At 46.7% G+C, this 17404-nt stretch overlaps 2 protein-coding genes across 2 annotated transcripts in view; one reads left to right on the top strand and one right to left on the bottom strand.

Annotated features, from left to right (window-relative positions):
• The window catches only part of CYB5R3 (cytochrome b5 reductase 3), a 45929-nt gene extending 35543 nt beyond the window's left edge, over window positions 1-10386 (bottom strand). Inside the window, exon 1 of the mRNA XM_082256150.1 lies at window positions 10252-10386. Coding sequence (XP_082112276.1) covers window positions 10252-10272 — 21 coding nt within the window. The 5' untranslated portion in view covers window positions 10273-10386. The remainder of the gene's footprint in view (window positions 1-10251) is intronic.
• A 130-nt stretch (window positions 10387-10516) lies between these two features.
• LOC309554430 (poly(U)-specific endoribonuclease-A-like) overlaps window positions 10517-17404 on the top strand; it is a 42554-nt gene continuing 35666 nt past the window's right edge. Inside the window, exon 1 of the mRNA XM_082256151.1 lies at window positions 10517-10636. Coding sequence (XP_082112277.1) covers window positions 10617-10636 — 20 coding nt within the window. The 5' untranslated portion in view covers window positions 10517-10616. The remainder of the gene's footprint in view (window positions 10637-17404) is intronic.

The raw sequence follows: 17404 nt of genomic DNA, 5'->3' as shown, positions 1-17404 counted from the left end.
ACCAACCCAAACTCAAAATAGAGGGGTGGGTACTGCGTCCGTCAATGAACTTAAGAGAAAAGGATTTTACGGCGAGTCAAAAATCCAGTTCCCTCCATCGTTAATTGACAGACACAGTCTCTGATGCATATCAGTAGGGATGTCCCAAAGCAGTACCATAAAATGAGGGGTGGGAACAGCAGAAGAAAAAAACAAGTCCCCAAAACTAAACATAGCCATCCAGGCAACAGGACTCATAAGAACAAAAAGATGAGGCCCACCTGAAAACAAACATTAAACACCCTCAAGGAAAGCCAATAGGCCCCCTTAAACCGCAGCCTGGAAAACTTTGCAGGCCAAAAGAGGCATCTGCAGATGCCAGCACATCCACCTTATAAAATGTTGTGAAGGTATGAACAGACGACCACGTAGCCGCTTTGTAAACCTGAAGCACAGATGCCCGATGGCGAAAAGCCCAGAAAGCACCAAGTGCCCGAGTAGAATGCGCCTTAACAGGGAAAGGAGGAACCTGACCCTTAATTGAATAAGCCTGCACCACTGTCTGATCCATCTGGAAATAGTCGCAGCAGACGCAGGCAGCCCATTCTTTGGACCATCCGTGAGTACAGAGAGCGAACCAGACTTCCAAAAAGACTCAGTAGAAACCACCTTCAGAAGAAAGGACGGATCCGATCCGGATGAAGTACCACCAGATAGGGAGAACGACAGGACAATGCCGCCAGTTATGACACCCTGCATGCAGAAGTAATAGTCACCAAGGAGGCCACCTTCTGGGATAAGGTATGCAGGGGAATCTTCCGAATACTTTCAAAAGGAGGTTTCTGAACTGACCACACCAAATTAAGGTCCCAAGGTGGTAACAGAGGTCGCACCGGAGGTGCCAAATGTCACACCCCCTGGATGAAGTTATGCACCAGGGAATGGGTGGCTAATGGCCTTTCGGAGGAAAATTGTCAAAGCGAAACCTGACCCTTGATAGTACTCAAAGCCAACCTTTGATCAACTCCCCTTTGAAGGAAGGCAAAAATCCGAGCCACCGAGTTAGCATGATGGGGAGCCCCCAAAGACTCTCACCATGCAATATACGACTTCCACGTACAATGATAAATCTTCCTAGAAGTCCATGTCCTCGCTTTAAGCAAAGTGGAAATCCCTGAAATAGACAATCCCCTGTCATTCAGCACCTGGCTGTCAACAGCCAAGCCCTCTGCCAGAGGGTCCCAGGCCACAAACCTATGCACTTTTCTGTTGATCCGAGATGCCAACAGATCCACATCTGGAGTGCCCCAACAAAGGCACAACTGCCGCAAACACCTCTTGATGGAGAGATGATTCCCCTGCAGCCAAAGCCTGTCGGCTGAGGTAATCTGCCTGCCAATTTTCCACTCCTGGAATGTGAACAGCGGAGAGAGCCGGAACATAGCATTCGGCCCACCGAAGGATGTCTGCCACTTTCAAAGCCGCAAGGACACTTTTGGTGCCCCCTTGGTGATTGACATAGGCCACGGCTGTGGCATTGTGCGATTGATTGCGCACCGGACAACCCTGCAGGTGCTCGGTCCAGTGAACTAGGCAAATCCTGATCGCTCTCAGCTCCAGAACATTGATTGGTAACCTGGACTCTTCCAGGGACCAGACTCCCTGAGCAGACAACCTGCTGAGAACCCCTCCCCACCCAGACAGACTAGCATCCGTGGTGACAATTGTCCAATACACAGGCAGGAAGGATTTTCCTAGCTTGAGCATTGGGGTCCGAAGCCACCATACCAGGGACTCTCTGGTCACCTGACTCAGCTAGATCTCGTTGTCCAGGGAACTTGGATTCTTGTTCCATTTGAGAAGGATTTCCTTCTGGAGGATCCTGGTATGGAATTGAGCGGAGACCGCCTCGAAGGATGACCCCTTTAATCCTAGAACTGTCATACAGGTCCAAAGGGATGACCATTTGCTGGACAGCAACAGCTAAATCATGGTCTGCAGTTTTTGACGTTTTTTTGAAGAAACACACTGGCTGAGGACGAGTCCAAAGTCAGGCCCAGATAGTCCAGTCTCATGGAAGGGACCAAGGATGACTTCTGAAGGTTCAGAATCCACCCGAATGCCTTCCAGAGTTCTCATGATGATCTCCAAATTTATTTCCAGCACTGTAGGAGACTCCACACGTAGAAGCAGATCGTCCAGGTAACCCAGGACCCATATCCCCCGCTGCCACAACAGCGCCAGGACCGGAGCTCACACTTTTGTGAAGACCCAAGGAGCAGAGGCGAGACCAAAAGGTTAACACCACAAACTGATAGTGATCCTCTCCCACTGCAAAACGGAGAAAAGGTTGGGTGTCCTGCACATATAGGGATGTGAAGGCAGGCATCTTTGATGTCTATGGAGGCCAGGAAATCCCCCTGATGTAGGGAAGCCACCACCGTGTGAACTGATTCCATCTTGAATTTTTGAACTCGCACAAAGCAATTCAGTGCCTTTAGGTCTAGGATCAGACGCACCTTGCCTTCCTTCCTGAAAACAGGTTTGAATAAAAACCCTGAAAACGTTTTGCGCATGGAACCGGAACCATTACACCCTGTTGTACCAGGTCCTGGACTGCCCCAAAGACGATCCAGAGACAGTCGCACATTGGAAGGAAAAAAAAAAAAAAAAAAAAAAAAAAAAAAAAAAAAAACTTACCGGTGGTACGGATCGAAAACGCGATCTTGTAACCAGACCGTATGACCTCCTGAACCCATTTGTCAGGTATCCGGGATAGCTACAGGTCCGGAAACTGGCAACAAGACAGAGGAGAACCCAGGATTGTGAGGGTCCGACCGTTCCAGGAGGGGGCCCACGTCCACCCCAAAAATCTACCAGGGGAAGAGGGGGGGGGGGGAATATTTACAATCATACCGGAACAGGCAGACGCCATCTCCTGACAGAACCCCTCTCCGCCGAAGTGGGGGCTGTCGGCCAAATAGGAACACTGCTACTCGGGCTAGATGCCTGCCTCCAAAGACGCCCAAAAAATGCCCGCAACAAAAACGCCCAGGTGGAGAGGAGCCACTACCCTGCTCTATTAATAATTATAAGAAAAATTCTTTTTTTTTTTTCTGGTTCTGGACATGCTAGAGAGCTGAAACTTCACAGGTACACTTTTTAGACCCCCCAGACACTAAATCCAAAGAAATCTATTTTTTTTTTTCAATAATTATTCCAATAATTGGCTCTCTATCAAAAACAACAATTTTTAAGAACTTTTTTTGTGTGATTGAGCATGACCCAGAACCATCATATTCTGATTGGCCAAATACAAAGTCGTCTATCGTACAAGTCGCGCTGAATATGCGCAAAGTCGCGCTAACAAGTCGCCCCTTATGAGGCGACTTAGAGGTCGCGGCAGTGTGAACCGTCTCTTAAAAGCATGATTTTGTGAAATGCATTTATGTAGCACATGAAAAGTCCCAGTATATTCCCAACACATTCAGTCATTTTGCTTTCACTTTCACCTTCACCTTCACCACACCTGTCCTGCTGAGGTATGTGCAAGTTTACAGCACAGATTGTGAAAGGCAGAACAAGTGTGACTCACAGGAGAAGAATGCAGTCTGCCATGATTCGGTTATCTCCCTAAGCCTTGAGGAGAGCTCCGATGATCACGGGTGCTGACAGGATTCAGCAACACAAGCCTGGTGGAGATGAGTTTCACTTTCTGGACATACCTCTGCTTATGGACCTGAGGGGTGTCTTATCTTAACAGTGGCAATGTCCAGGCTCCCCGGGTGGTGCGCTCCTCCCTCCTCCCTCAGTCAGTCCTGCGACAGCTCAGTGTCCAATCCACAATAGTTGTCAGCGCTAACATTTCCCCCTCCTTACACCAGATCGCTCCTCTCCGGCTCAGGACCCAGAAATGGCGCCACAAATGGCAGAGCTTCTTCAGGGCCAATGAGAGAGGAGGGGTGTGGGGATTGGTATGCCACTGAGAAGAACGGCTAATTTATTTTTAAACACAGACACCTTGAATGACAGGGTCACTGTGGAACGGGCACACACACTGAATAAATAAACAGATAGGACTTTAATGGGGAAGGAAGTTGAGATCCCAGGAGGGGGCACTTGCCCCCCGTTGCGGACGCCCATGCACACAGCCACTATTGTCTAAACCGCTGGGAAAAAAGGGAGTACATCCCTAGGGGAAAAATGTGCACATTGGGCCCAATTAGCCATTTTCCCTTCGCCAATGTCATGTGACTTGTTAGTGTTACAAGGTCTCAGGTGTGAATGGGAGCAGGTGTGTTAAATGTGGTGTTATCGCTCTCACTCTCCCATACTGGTCACTGTAAGTTCAAAGTGGCACCTCATGGCAAAGAACTCTGAGGATCTGAAAAAAATAAAATTGTTGCGGACTTGCACTACATAAAGATGGCCTAGGGCTATAAGAAGATTGCCAAGACCCTTAAAATTGAGCTGCAGAGGTTTAAGGGGTGGTCAGCCTGCCAGTGCTCAGACCATACGCTGCAACACTGCATTACATTCGTCTGCATGGCTGTCATCCCAGAAGGAAGCCTCTTCTAAAGAGGATGCACAAAAAAGCCTGCAAACAGTTTGCTGAAGACAAGCAGACTAAGGACATGGATTACTAGAGCCATGTCCTGTGGTCTGATGAGACAAATATAAAGTTATTTGGTTCAGATGGTGTCAGGCGTGTGTAGCAGCAGCCAGGTGAGGAGTACAAAGAGAAGTGTGTCTTGCCTACAGTCAAGCATGGTGGGAGTGTCGTGGTCTGAGGCTGCATGAGTGCTGCCGGCACTGGGGTGCTACAGTTCATTGACCTTCTTAGTGGTATTCCCGAACGTGGCTCGGGGTTAAATTTCAGAGCCAAAAGTGGTAACCCCGAGCCACACTCGGGGTACCGCCAGAAGCATCGCTGGACCCTGTAAGCAGGGTTACTTACCTTGTCACCGGGATCCAGCGATGTGTCCCGGCGGTGTTTCGCGGCGGTTCTTCCTCCAGATCGTCTCAGTGCCCCCAGCTTCCGTCTCCTGCGATGTGACGTTCGCAGGGGGGTGGAACCGGTGCAAAATTCAAATGTAAAAAACACACCAAACACACTGATACAATTAAAAAAAAAAAAAAAAAAAAAAATCATTAGTTGGCCCCCCAGTGCCCTTTCCTGCACTAATATATATATATATATATATATATATATATATATATATATATATATATATATATATATATATATATATATATACATACACACATACATATATACAGATACATACATAATAAATGTATACAGTTGGTTTGGGCTGCTCATTCACAAGAATTACATGCAAAATAATGGTACCGCTTTCAGCACCTAAATTCCAAAAGAATCATACCGCCAGGGAGGTTAAGGGAACCATGAATGCCAACATGTACTGTGATATACTGAAGCAGAGGATGATCCCCTCCCTTCGGAGACTGGGCCGCAGGGTAGTATTCCAACATCGTAACGACCCCAAACACCTCCAAGATGACCACTGCCTTGCTAAAAAAGCTGAGGGTAAAGGTGATGGACTGGCCAAGCATGTCTCCAGACCTAAACCCTATTGAGCATCTGTGGGGCACCCTCAAATGGAAGGTGGAGGAGCGCAAGGTCTCCAACATCCACCAACTCTGTGATGTTGTCATGGAGAAGTGAGGGAGGACTCCAGTGGCAACCTGTGAAGCTCTGGTGAACTCCATGCCCAAGAGGGTTAAGGCAGTGCTGGAAAATAATGGTGGCCACACAAAATATTGAAACTTTGGGCCCAATTTGGACATTTTCACTTAGCGATGTACTTACTTTTGTTGCCAGCGGTTTAGACATTAATGGCTGTGTGTTGAGTTATTTTGAGGGGAAAGCAAATTTACACTGTTTGGGTCCTTTCACACGGCCGCTCCGTGTGTCCGCAAATCATCCTATTTTTTTGCGGATGATTTGCAGACTTTAATGTAAGTGAATGGCACTGCGGATGTTAGCGGAATACCATCCGCTGACATCCGATTTTCCTCCTTTCAGTTCTGTTCCGTTTTTTGGAACGGAACAGAACCCTATTTTTTCATCCGTGTAAAAAAACGGAAAGGAAGGAAAATCTGATGTCAGCGGTGTCATCCGCAATGCCATATACTTACATTATGTCCGCATATCATCCGCAAATGGATGGGATGATATGCGGGCACACGGAGCGGATGACACAAATGTCATCCGCTCCGTGAAAAAAAAAAAAAAAGTCCCGCAGCGGACTAAAGCAGCGGAGCGGCCATGTGAAAGAAGCCTTATACAAGCTGTACACTCAGTACTTTACATTGTAGCAAAGTGTCATTTCTTCAGTGTTGTCACATGAAAAGATATAATAAAATATTTACAAAAATGTAAGGGCTGTACCCACTTTTGTGAGATACTGTATGACTAAGCAAACCAGGTGAATTGAGGGGCGAGACTTTGGCATCGTCACCTTTGTTTATAGAGGACCTTGTTGCTGCATTGAGGTTCTAACCATGACCTTCTGCATCCAAAGAAAAAAAAAAAAAAAAAAAAAAAAGTTCTGGCTGCAGAATCTGACAATGGTGTACAAACATTTCACCTCAAGAGACTAAGGCAGCATAAAACCGCATAAAATAAGGTCAAAGCTAAACACTTTCACAGGTAAATTTCAAGAAAATTGTACAGAAAATTGTAAGAAATAATGTACGGTCAGCCTAAGGCTACATGTACACAGGACGTTTTAAAAAGTCCCTTGAACGCTGGAATTTAAAGGACGTTTAAAACATCTGTTGTGTCGCGTTTGCAGCCGTGTTTAGCGGGCGTTTGCGTTTAGAACCGTTTCTAGAGGTCAAAAAATCATTCCCCTTTAAAATGGAAAAATGCGAGCGCTAAACGCGGGTGATCGCGTTCTTGCATTTGAAGCGCCGGTAAACGCACGTTCTGAACATCCTGAACGCAAATAATGGCTTTCCAAAAAAACGACACTGAACTCAACTGCCTCTAAATGACTAAACGACCCGGTGTACATGGACAGACATTGAAGAGGGTTCAGGGGCTTCTGAAAAAAACACCCAACTGCTCCTAAACGTCCATTTACAAGTTGCAGTTTACATGAGGCCTTAGGGTGATAGGTGAGAGTGGAATGCCAATACACATACCCACACCTAACATTATTATTACAAACATGAAAACAATGAAAGCTATGTCATCACAGGGCACAGGTTAGACAAGCTGTCATCACAGTCCCATATGTCATATGATGACCCTTTATACACACACCAGAACCCTATCTACACAATGCCTGGGCACAGGATTGTGGGTTATGGCCTGCTTGTGACCATGATTTAACAAGGGCATCAGCGACTCTATACACAGGAGGACACTTTTTTTAACCCTTACTTTAACGATGGTGGGATCAGCACAATTTAGATTCTCACCCACCCAGCGGATCCTGTAGTCTGAAGGGAAGATCCTCCTCTCTTCTGGCAGCACTCGGTCTCACACCGCCACATTTTGCCGTGACGTCATAAAGAGGCTGCTGGCTGTCTGGGTTCAGCCGGCATGCCTCTGACACCCTGCTAGGCCCAACCCCTCCTCTTTTACTAAATGAAAGGCTTTGCCCACTGGGATGTGAAGTTCATATCCCAAGAGGCAATGGGTTATAGTGTTCGCCTAGAGCGAAGGACGTGCAAGGAGGGTGGGGCCAGACAAATTAATTAGCCAACAAAAAAAAAAGGGATCAGACAGAGGAGGGATGATGATATGGTGAAGATCCACTAATCGTAATTCAGGAATTACAGTACACCATTCTTTGCAGAAAGGACAAACCACTATAAATAAATTTCAGTGATTAAAAATAAACCAATAATTTTCAGAAGAGGACAGCTATGCTAGAATGCAAAGCAGCCAATGGTCAGAATGGACAGACAAGGGCTTCCATGTCTATACACCATAGACAGATCAGATCGCTTCTGCAGAACCTCTTACAAAATAGACGTGTTGTAGATCTGATTGCACAGGGTGTTGTGGTGTACCTGTACTATAGATCAGTGGAGTGCGATCAGATTAGGCCCCTTTCACACAGGCGAACCGTTCAGATCCGCCTGTCAGTTTTTTTTGGCGGATCTCAACGTTTACCCCATGCATCTCTATGGGGCATCGGATGTCAGCGGAGACATGTCCGCTGACATCCGATCCGTCAAATCTGGACGGATGGATACCCTACTTTCCATCCGCCCAGCGAATCGGATGAGAACGGACAGGTGGTCCGTTGCCATCCTATTCCCCCATAGAGATGCATGGGGACCTGACAGCTCTGTCTCTGCACACAGCACGGAGACAGAGCTGTCATCCTCCGTTTTTTCTCAGCAGGGGATCGATCCGCCGATCCCCCGCTGAGAAAAAACGGAGTCCATCTGACGCACTCCATGTGTGAAAGAGCCCTTAAGCTCACCACAAACACTACAATCTGATTGTATAATCTCTTTTAGATATACCAACAATTATGTAGTGCAAGGGCCTGCCTGATCCCTAACAACTCTGACAATCCTTCTATCCATACTCGTGTCATAGCTTTGAAAGAGGCTTCCTAAACGTTATTTATAATTATATTATCCACATAGATGTGTGAACAGTCACTTTACCATAATACACTGTGCTGGCAGAGTGCTCGGGGCCCCATAGCAGTCACATGGTCTGCCATTCCTTGTGTGTGACCAGCAAGCTGCTACAAATCCTCTGACAATATAGATCTGTCCATTAGGGTGAGGAGGAGTAAGTAGCAAACTAGGATAGCTGCTGCAGAACATCCTACCGACCAGACCTGTCAATCACCTGAAGCTGCGCCCAGGGAGCTAAATGTATCACTGATGGGCCAGGGGTGATAAAGAACTGATGGGGTGGGATGGGGAGGGTTAATACAGCACTGATAAGGGGATACAGCACTAATGGGGTGATGTGGGCGATATGGCCCTGATGGGATGAGCAGAGGGGGGAAGACAGCATTGAAAGGGTAGGGAGGGGGAGAGTGGAGACAGCACAGGTGGGGTGGGGAAGATGGCACTGATGGGGTGGGGAGGGGGGAGACGGCACTGATGGGGCGGGGAGGGAGGAGACGGCACTGATGGGGCAGGGAGGGAGGAGACGGCACTGATGGGGCAGGGAGGGAGGAGACGGCACTGATGGGGCAGGGAGGGAGGAGACGGCACTGATGGGGCAGGGAGGGAGGAGACGGCACTGATGGGGCAGGGAGGGAGGAGACGGCACTGATGGGGCAGGGAGGGAGGAGACGGCACTGATGGGGCAGGGAGGGGAAAAGTGGATATGGCACTGATGGGGAGAGGGAAACAGCACAGATGGGCTTGGGGGGGGAGATGGCACTGATGGGGAGGGAGAGTGGATACGGCACTGATGGGGAGGGGGAAACAGCACAGATGGGGTGGGGGAAGAGTTGATACAGCACTAATGGGGGGACAGCACTGGTTGCGGGGGGTGTGGAAGGCACTGATGGGGGGTGGGAAGAGATGGCCCTGATAAGGTGATGTCAGGGGAGCTGGCCCTGATGGGGTGGGGAAGAAGAGCGATACAGCACTGATGCAGTGGGTGGGAAGCAGGTTGGCACTGAAGGGTGCAATGACAGGGTGCACAGGGCACTGAAAGGGGGGGGGGGGGTGAGCAGGGCACTGACGGGGTGAGCAGGGCACTGACGGGGTGTAATGATGGGGGGTGCACAGGGCACTGACAGGGTGAACAGGGCACTGAAAGGGGGGGGGGGGTGAGCAGGGTACTGACAGGGTGTAATGATGAGGGGTGCCCAGGGCACTGACAGGGGGTGCCCAGGGCACTGACAGGGTAACTGCTCTTGAAGCTGTCAATCTTGCAGGAATGGAATGACAGTCAGGCCCAGGATATTGGAGGAGTCCAGCTGCTGCAGAACCTCCTATAGATCAGAGCTATCAGTCACATGACTATTACTGTGGGTCTAGGGGTACAGCAATTCATAGGGCAGCTGCTGCAGAACCTCCCAGCCCTCAGAACTGGATCTGGAAGCTCTTGTGCCCAGCTAGCCATGTCTCGGGTATGAGGGGGAAGACTGGGGTAAAGGGCGAACCCTGTGTGGTAAAGTTCTCCAGAGTTCCTGACAGGAGCCACGCCCATCCCAGGCCCGGTGGTTGGAGAAGCCCCACCATGCTGTGTCACCCAGCTCCCCTAAAGCCCCTGCACACCTCCCCCTACCCCCAGTGATACCCCCGTCTTACCGTACTGACTTGAGCCCCCATATGGACGGTGACTGCAGTTCTCTGTCTACCTTCACCTATAAGACGTACTCTGCAAACGTTCTACGACAAGCGCACTCTCGAATGCCTGTTTGCCCCGCCCACCTTACGCCTATTCTTTACCGCAACACCAATCAAATCACGGGGGCGTGCACGTCAACATTGGACCACGCCCTGTTAAAGACCGAATTTTGACCAGATCAATGATTCGCTAGGTTGGGTGTCTATCATAGCCTCTCCCTGTTTCTGGGCGGGTCCAGGATGTGGGCTGTAATTGGCTGGATGAGTTGGCATCGTACTCGAGTGTCTTACAGCTGTGATTATTCCGGAGCTATCAGCGGAGCAGAATGGCAACAGATACAGCCAGGTGAGTGGCCGGGGTGGTCTGATCATCCCTGTAACTGATGGTTTCATGTCTGTGCTGTATACTGACCATACACCTTACAATCTGATTCTACAATCTCCTATTGATCTCCCAACTGTGCAATAGTGCAAGGACTTGCCTGATTTATTTTACAATTTAATTGGAGTGTTTAGATCCACATTGATATTGCAGAGTTTTATGTAATGTGAAATAGATTGTACAATTGGATTGTAGAGTGTATGGCCAGCTTAAAGCAGGACTTTAGTCTGCCTCCTTAAGTGGCACTGCCCCGCCCTGTGTGCCAAGTGCAGATGTGCCCACAGGCAGGTCCTGATGGAGCCCATGCATGTGCTGTGAAAATGCTGCACATGCACAAACACAGGGGAAGTTTCCTTCTCCCCCACTAGTGGTCTTTGCACATGCGTAAATAGCGGGTACCCCAATACATACACAGGTGTGCCACAGGGCGCTCTTGGGAGCGTGCGTTGGTGACAAAGTCCCACCTAGGCAAGAAGAGCTAAAAAAAAAAAAAACATTAATTGGTAACAGAGGGAGGAGGGGTAGAGGAGGACAACTTCATATCAGCGCATTCCCGGTACATGAGAAAAACGCATGAAAATTCTTAATGGCACCCTAGAAGCAGCCAGCAGATTCGCAAAACGCACGTCAAACACACCAGAAACATGCGGTGAAAAACCGCAAGAAACTCTGTGGCCGAAAAGGTGCAGGAGGAGCTTCTTTGGCGTGATTGTGCATTGCGTGTAAAACGCTTAAAACTCGCACATCCCCTTTACACTAGATGTGAATGGGGCCTTAGGGTTAGGGCCCGCTTTAAGGACCTGGTTCACACCTAGGCATTTTGAAGTGCATTTTCAGTTTTGCATAAACTCACCATAGTCCATTTTAACATGAATCCCTTTGGGTCACGTTCAAATCTGTGCGTTTTCCACCGGTGCGTTATTTTGGAAAGGGTCAGAGACTTTTTTTTCCCGCAGCAGGTTGCAATTTTGGTTCTAAAAACTTCAATGGAAGCGAAGAGGAAACGCATCAAAAAGAACGTGCTAAAAGAGGCACATCTAAGTATGCAGCCAATCCGCAGTAAAGCTGTCCACATAGACCATCCTCCTCTCCGCCGGCTCTCACCGCCGTCAGTCTGCAGTCGTGACCGGGAAGACTACCCTGCAGTGGAGTGATCTGAAAGCGAGGCTTGAACCGCTGTGGAGCGCAGCGTGGAAGGGATGACCTCAATGGCGGTGCGGAGGACGGTCTATGTGGACAGCTTTACCCTAGATGCCTACATACTTAGATGTACCTCTTTTAATCGTCACCCATGTGAGTTTCTAAATGTTGTACCTTCATTAAATGTAACCATATTGCTACACTTAGAGGCGCCTCTCTTCTCTTTTATACTCAGTTGTATCATGACACTACTTGTATATCAAAACATCGCTTGTTTATCAAGTCAAAATTAATTTAAAATATTTTGCTTGCCTTGCAAAATGCTCTCAGACCAAGTTACTCTCAATCCAAGGTTTTACTGTATGTCTACACATACTGTATATGTTTCTGTATTGGTTTCAAACATCTAAGTGCAAGCTCTTGGGACAAGCAGAGCAGGACTTTATACCTGAACTGGTCCTCGTGCCAGCCAGCCAGGGCTTTTAGGTGTAACATTGGGGATTGTGAAAGGGGACATTACAATTGGAGCGTGTCCTCAGCGCAGTCCTGGCGGATTGTTTAATAAAGGTGGAGATGACGGGTTTATTATTGAACTAACAGTCTAGGATCACTCGCCAGAAACCTATCTTCCTCATGTGCCATCCGGGTACTGTATAGTCAATACTGGTCTTTCCGGTTTTTCCATGACTGCTGTTGACTTGGGTGAAAATCCATTTTCATACATCGTTCTCATACATTTCATACTTTATATGGCATATTTGATGCTGCAGACAGTGTAGCGACTACATGCTTAAAGGGCCAGTCCACTCATAGCTTATATTTAAAGAGGTAAAGTGTACGTCAAAGCAAAAAATATTATCTAGTGTTGGATAGAGTGAGGAAAGGTTAGAACTCTTGTTGGGTTTTTTTTTTTGCTCTCCAGGGCTCCATAAGAGAGATTTTCCATCACTTCCTGTCCTAGTGAAAACATCTTAGCAGACAGGAAGTAATTGCAAACCTGCAGCAGGGACAAAGACAAAAATATCTGAGAGGGGTTGTAACTTTCCCCTCCTCTACTAAAGAAAATACTTTAATTGATATCCATGTTATGTACATTTGTGCTCCAAAAGTTTTCATACCCTGGCAGAAAACGTTAAATGTTGGTATTGATATTGAAAATTTGACTGATCATGCCAAAAAAAAAAAATGATTTTTATGTAAGGATAGTTATAATATGAAGCCAATTTTTATCACATAGTTGTTTGGCTCCTTTTTAAATCATAACAGAAATCACCCAAATGGCCCTCCTCAAAAGTCTACATACCCTGTAATGTTTGGCCTTGGTACAGAAACACAAGGTGACACACACAGGTTAAAATGGCAATTAAAGTTTATTTTCCCACTGCTGTGGCTTTTTAAATTGCAATTAATGTCTGTGTATAAATGAGTTTGTTAGCTCTCACATGAATGCACTGAGCAGACTAGATACTGAACCATGGGGAGAAAAAGTGTGTGGTTATGAGTAAGCGATCTACATCGTGAAACGCGTCAAACCGACACGTCTGTTATGTGCATTGTATTGTCTGTCTGCTGTACCGAAGAAGAATAAAGGAGTTTTGATTGTTTTCATCTTACATTTCCTGAGTGCGGTCTACTTTCTTGGATTTTCGAGAAAAAGAGAACTGTCAAGAGACCTGCGTAACAAGGCAATTGAACTTTATAAAGATGGAAAAGACATAAAAAGATATCCAAAGCCTTGAATATGCCAGTCAGTACTGTCTAATCACTTATTAAGAAGTGAAAATTTGGGGATCACCTTAAACAACTGTTCATATGTTCGGAATACAAGGAAAACCCCACAGGTAACCTCAGGAGAAATACAGGCTGCTCTGGGAAAATACGGCGTGGTTGTTTCAAGGAGCACAATATGACAAAAAATGAGCTGCAAGTTTGAGTAGCCAGAAAGAAGCCTTTAATGCCACAAAAATGCCAGGGTACAATATGCCCGACAATACCTTGACACACCTCACAGCTTCTGACACACTTTAATCTGGAGTGAAAAGACCAAAATGGAGCTGCATGGTCACAACCATAAGCACTTTGTTTGGAGAGGGGTCAACCAGGCCTATAGCGATAAGAATCCCATCCTTGCTGTAAAGCATGGTGGTGGCTCACTGATGTTTTGGAGGTGAGCTTTAAAGCGGTAGTATCCCGCTTTTTGACACTTTTACCTACAGGTAAGCCTATAATAAGGCTTACCTGTAGGTACAAATAATATCTCCTAAACCGGCACGGTTTAGGAGATATTTACAGTGCATGCAGCCGCTCGCGCGAGCGGCGCATGCGCTCTGAAGGTCCGGGGGACCTTCAATTAAGTTGCCGGGAGCTTGCCGGAAAAATCACTCCCGCGCGCATGTGCGGGAATGACGTCATAGCGGCTCCGGCCAATCATCGCGCCGGAGCCGTCTCTTCCGGCCAATCAGCGCGCCGGACCCGCCGAACCCGGAAGAGACGACGAGGGACCATGGCAGCGCCCGCAGCGATGTCCGGGGGTCCGTGTCGGGGCTTCGTTTTAAGGTAAGTTACACATAATGGGATATTATGTGTGTGTGTGTATATATATATTATACATTTTTTTTTTTCTGGCTCAAAAATGTCATAACTGGTTTTCAATTTGTTCCCATTAACTGGATGAAAATTGAACAGACTGTCCAAATGACAGATTTTCGAAGGATTTTTCATCTAGTGTTTGGGCACTATGAGAATGTGCAGGTCTTTTTTTGCTTGGAGTTTCTCTTCTCTAATAAGACACAGACCAGCCCCAGCTGATCACAGGCCTTCATCTTGCATCTCTCTTTATTCCGCTGCCTGAAAACCGCAGAGCCCCCTCCTAATGGCTGCACAGTGTGGAGGGGGTCACATGATCGGAGCTCTTGGCACTCTTATGTGGTTTCTGAGGGTTTTTTTTACTTTTTAGAGCTCTTGAAACCACCCTGGCACTTCCTGTCTTCTCTACAGATGTGTGTTGTGGCATTGTTTGTCATTTTTATTTAGGTTTCTTACTTGGTTACATTTCTTTACGGCTCCTGTTCTCTGTTCTCTGAAGATCTTTGTTTTCTGAGCTGTAAAGACAAGAAACGCCCTTCGTACTTTCAGAACTCTTCAAGTGAAGCTGTCATCAGATGTCATTTGTTTTACTTGCATGCAGGAGAAATTGATCTGGAAAGTATAGTGTTTGTTCAGAGCATATTGTCCATCTGTCTGTCCACATTCCAAATACAATTAAAATGAATATACCTGAACACGGGGAGATTTAGGGCTCTTTCACACAGGCGGACCTCAGATCCGCCTGTACGTTTTTTTGGAGGATCTGAACGGCCCCCCCATGCATCTCTATGGGGGATCGGATGTCAGCAGAGACATGTCCACTGACACCCGATCCGATCTGTCAAATCTGGACGGATGGAAACCCTATTTTCCATCCGTCCAGCGGATGGGATAGGATGAGAACGGACCGACGGTCCGTTCCCATCCGATTTCCCCCATAGAGATGCATGGGGAACCGCACACAGCGCGTAGACACAGCTGTCATCCTGCTGCTCGGCGGGTCGATCCCCCGCTGAGAAAAACAGAATCCGTCCGACGGACGGATAGTGTGAAAGGTGCCCTACTAAAACCGGCGAACACAGAATCTGGTGCAGCTGTGCATGGTAGCCAATCGGCTTCTAACTTCAGCTTGTTTAATCAAGCGTTGACAATATTAAATATGTGACAATAAGCTCCCGTTCACATTGGTGCGACCTGTCATGTGATTTGACAGTTCCTAATTGCATGATCGCACCCTATTGTCAGCAATGGAGCTGTTCAAATCGGTGCGACCCTGGCTTTGCGGTGCTGCACCGATTAAAAAAAAAAAAAAAGTTACTGCACAATTTCTTGCGATTTCAGGTGTGTCTTGCATAGACATTTGTGCATGAAGTGGCACAGATGTCAGCCAAGTAACCCCTGAAATCGCGCCGATCTGCTTTTGCTACTTCAAGTGAAGTAGCATGATTTTAAAGTATCAATGTGAACCAGGGCTAAGCCTAGGTTCACACTGGTGAGTGGAAAACACCATATGTGATTTGCACTGGAATCACACCGAATTCCTGTGTACATCACATGTGATGTCTGTGCAGTGCGATTTTAAGCCATTGGCTCAACTTGGATTGCAAACATACTAAAATGGTGCAGGACCCTCCCCCCCCCCCTGCACCTGTGTGAACGCTCATGCGATGCGATTCTGGCAGTCACATTCTGTTTTGCAATCTGTGTTGGGGTGTCATCACCCGCAGCAGATTGCATGGATGCTGTGCGATTGTTAACCAGTGCTATGTGGGGAAACGCAGTGAATCTTGTGCGTTTCCCACATCGCATCAGTGTGAACCAGGGCTAAAACCTAGAAGATGATTGCTTACTATGCATAGCTACATCAGATTCTGTGTGACCACTTTTAGTAAATCTCCCCCACAAGCAGAGTAACTAAGTAGAACTACTTCACTACTGTACTTAAGTACCGAAAGGCGGTATCTCTACTTTCCTAGAGTAGAATTTTTTTCTCCTACTTCCACTTTTACTTCACTACATTTTTTCAATGATTTCAATACTTCTACTCTGACATTTTTTTTTTTGTGCTGCATAGTTACTCGTTACTATTATAAAAATTACCACTGCCAGAACAGTAGATGGCAGCTTTCATGAAGCTCAAAACATGTGTATTATCAGCGCATACGAAAATAAATGCTACTGTATGTATAAATAAAAGCTGCATTTGAAATAATAAAAAACAATATGATGTTCAAACTTTTGACTTCTTTCTTTAATAACCACATAACACAGTACTTGTACTTTTACTTTCAGTACTTGAGTAGCAATTTTTTTTTCAAAACTACTGGTACTTTTACTTTCAGTACTTGAGTAGCAACATTTTAAAAAGAAAACTACTTGCAATACTTAAGTACAAAAAATGTTGAATACTTTAGTACTTCTACTCAAGTCACTTTTTGATCGAGCACTTGTACTTTTACTCAAGTATGGGTTTCGAGTACTTTATACAACTCTGCCCACAAGTGTGAAGTCTTCTTAATAAATACATATAATCCTGTGTATGTCATTGGCTGTGCAAATAAAGCTTAAAATGTAGTAATAAAAAAAAAAAAGCTTTGGGCATGAGTTCTACTTTGATACGTTGTCCCTGGCAGCCTCGGGACTTTGATAACTCTGATAAGTATGGGGCCATCAGCCCCCCCTGACTGTGCTTTTGACTAGCTGTCATTGACATCAGGATGGTCCTGGACCCGTGTGAATAGCATGCTTAGGACTGTATAAAAGAGGCAGACACAAACCCATTGCAGAACACACTGGAAGTAGCAGCGTGTCATCAGGGAGAGGATACTGATGTTCTTCCTATCTTTGTTTAGTCCCATTGAGTCCCAGTTCCATTTTTTAGGAGAATAGGATTAGTGACCCAGCAACATTTTACAAAAGAGTCCATCAGACTGTCTACTTCTAGGTTGGGTCAGCAGTCTGCTGTGAAGGCACCATTTCATTTCATCTTATGTGCAGAAAAAGCCC

This window comes from Pelophylax lessonae (assembly GCF_965119305.1).
Source record: "Pelophylax lessonae genome assembly, chromosome: 4".
NCBI classification, from domain to species: Eukaryota; Metazoa; Chordata; class Amphibia; order Anura; family Ranidae; genus Pelophylax; species Pelophylax lessonae.
The sequence above is the reverse complement of the archived record's forward strand: the minus strand, read 5'-3'. Positions and strand labels throughout refer to the sequence as shown.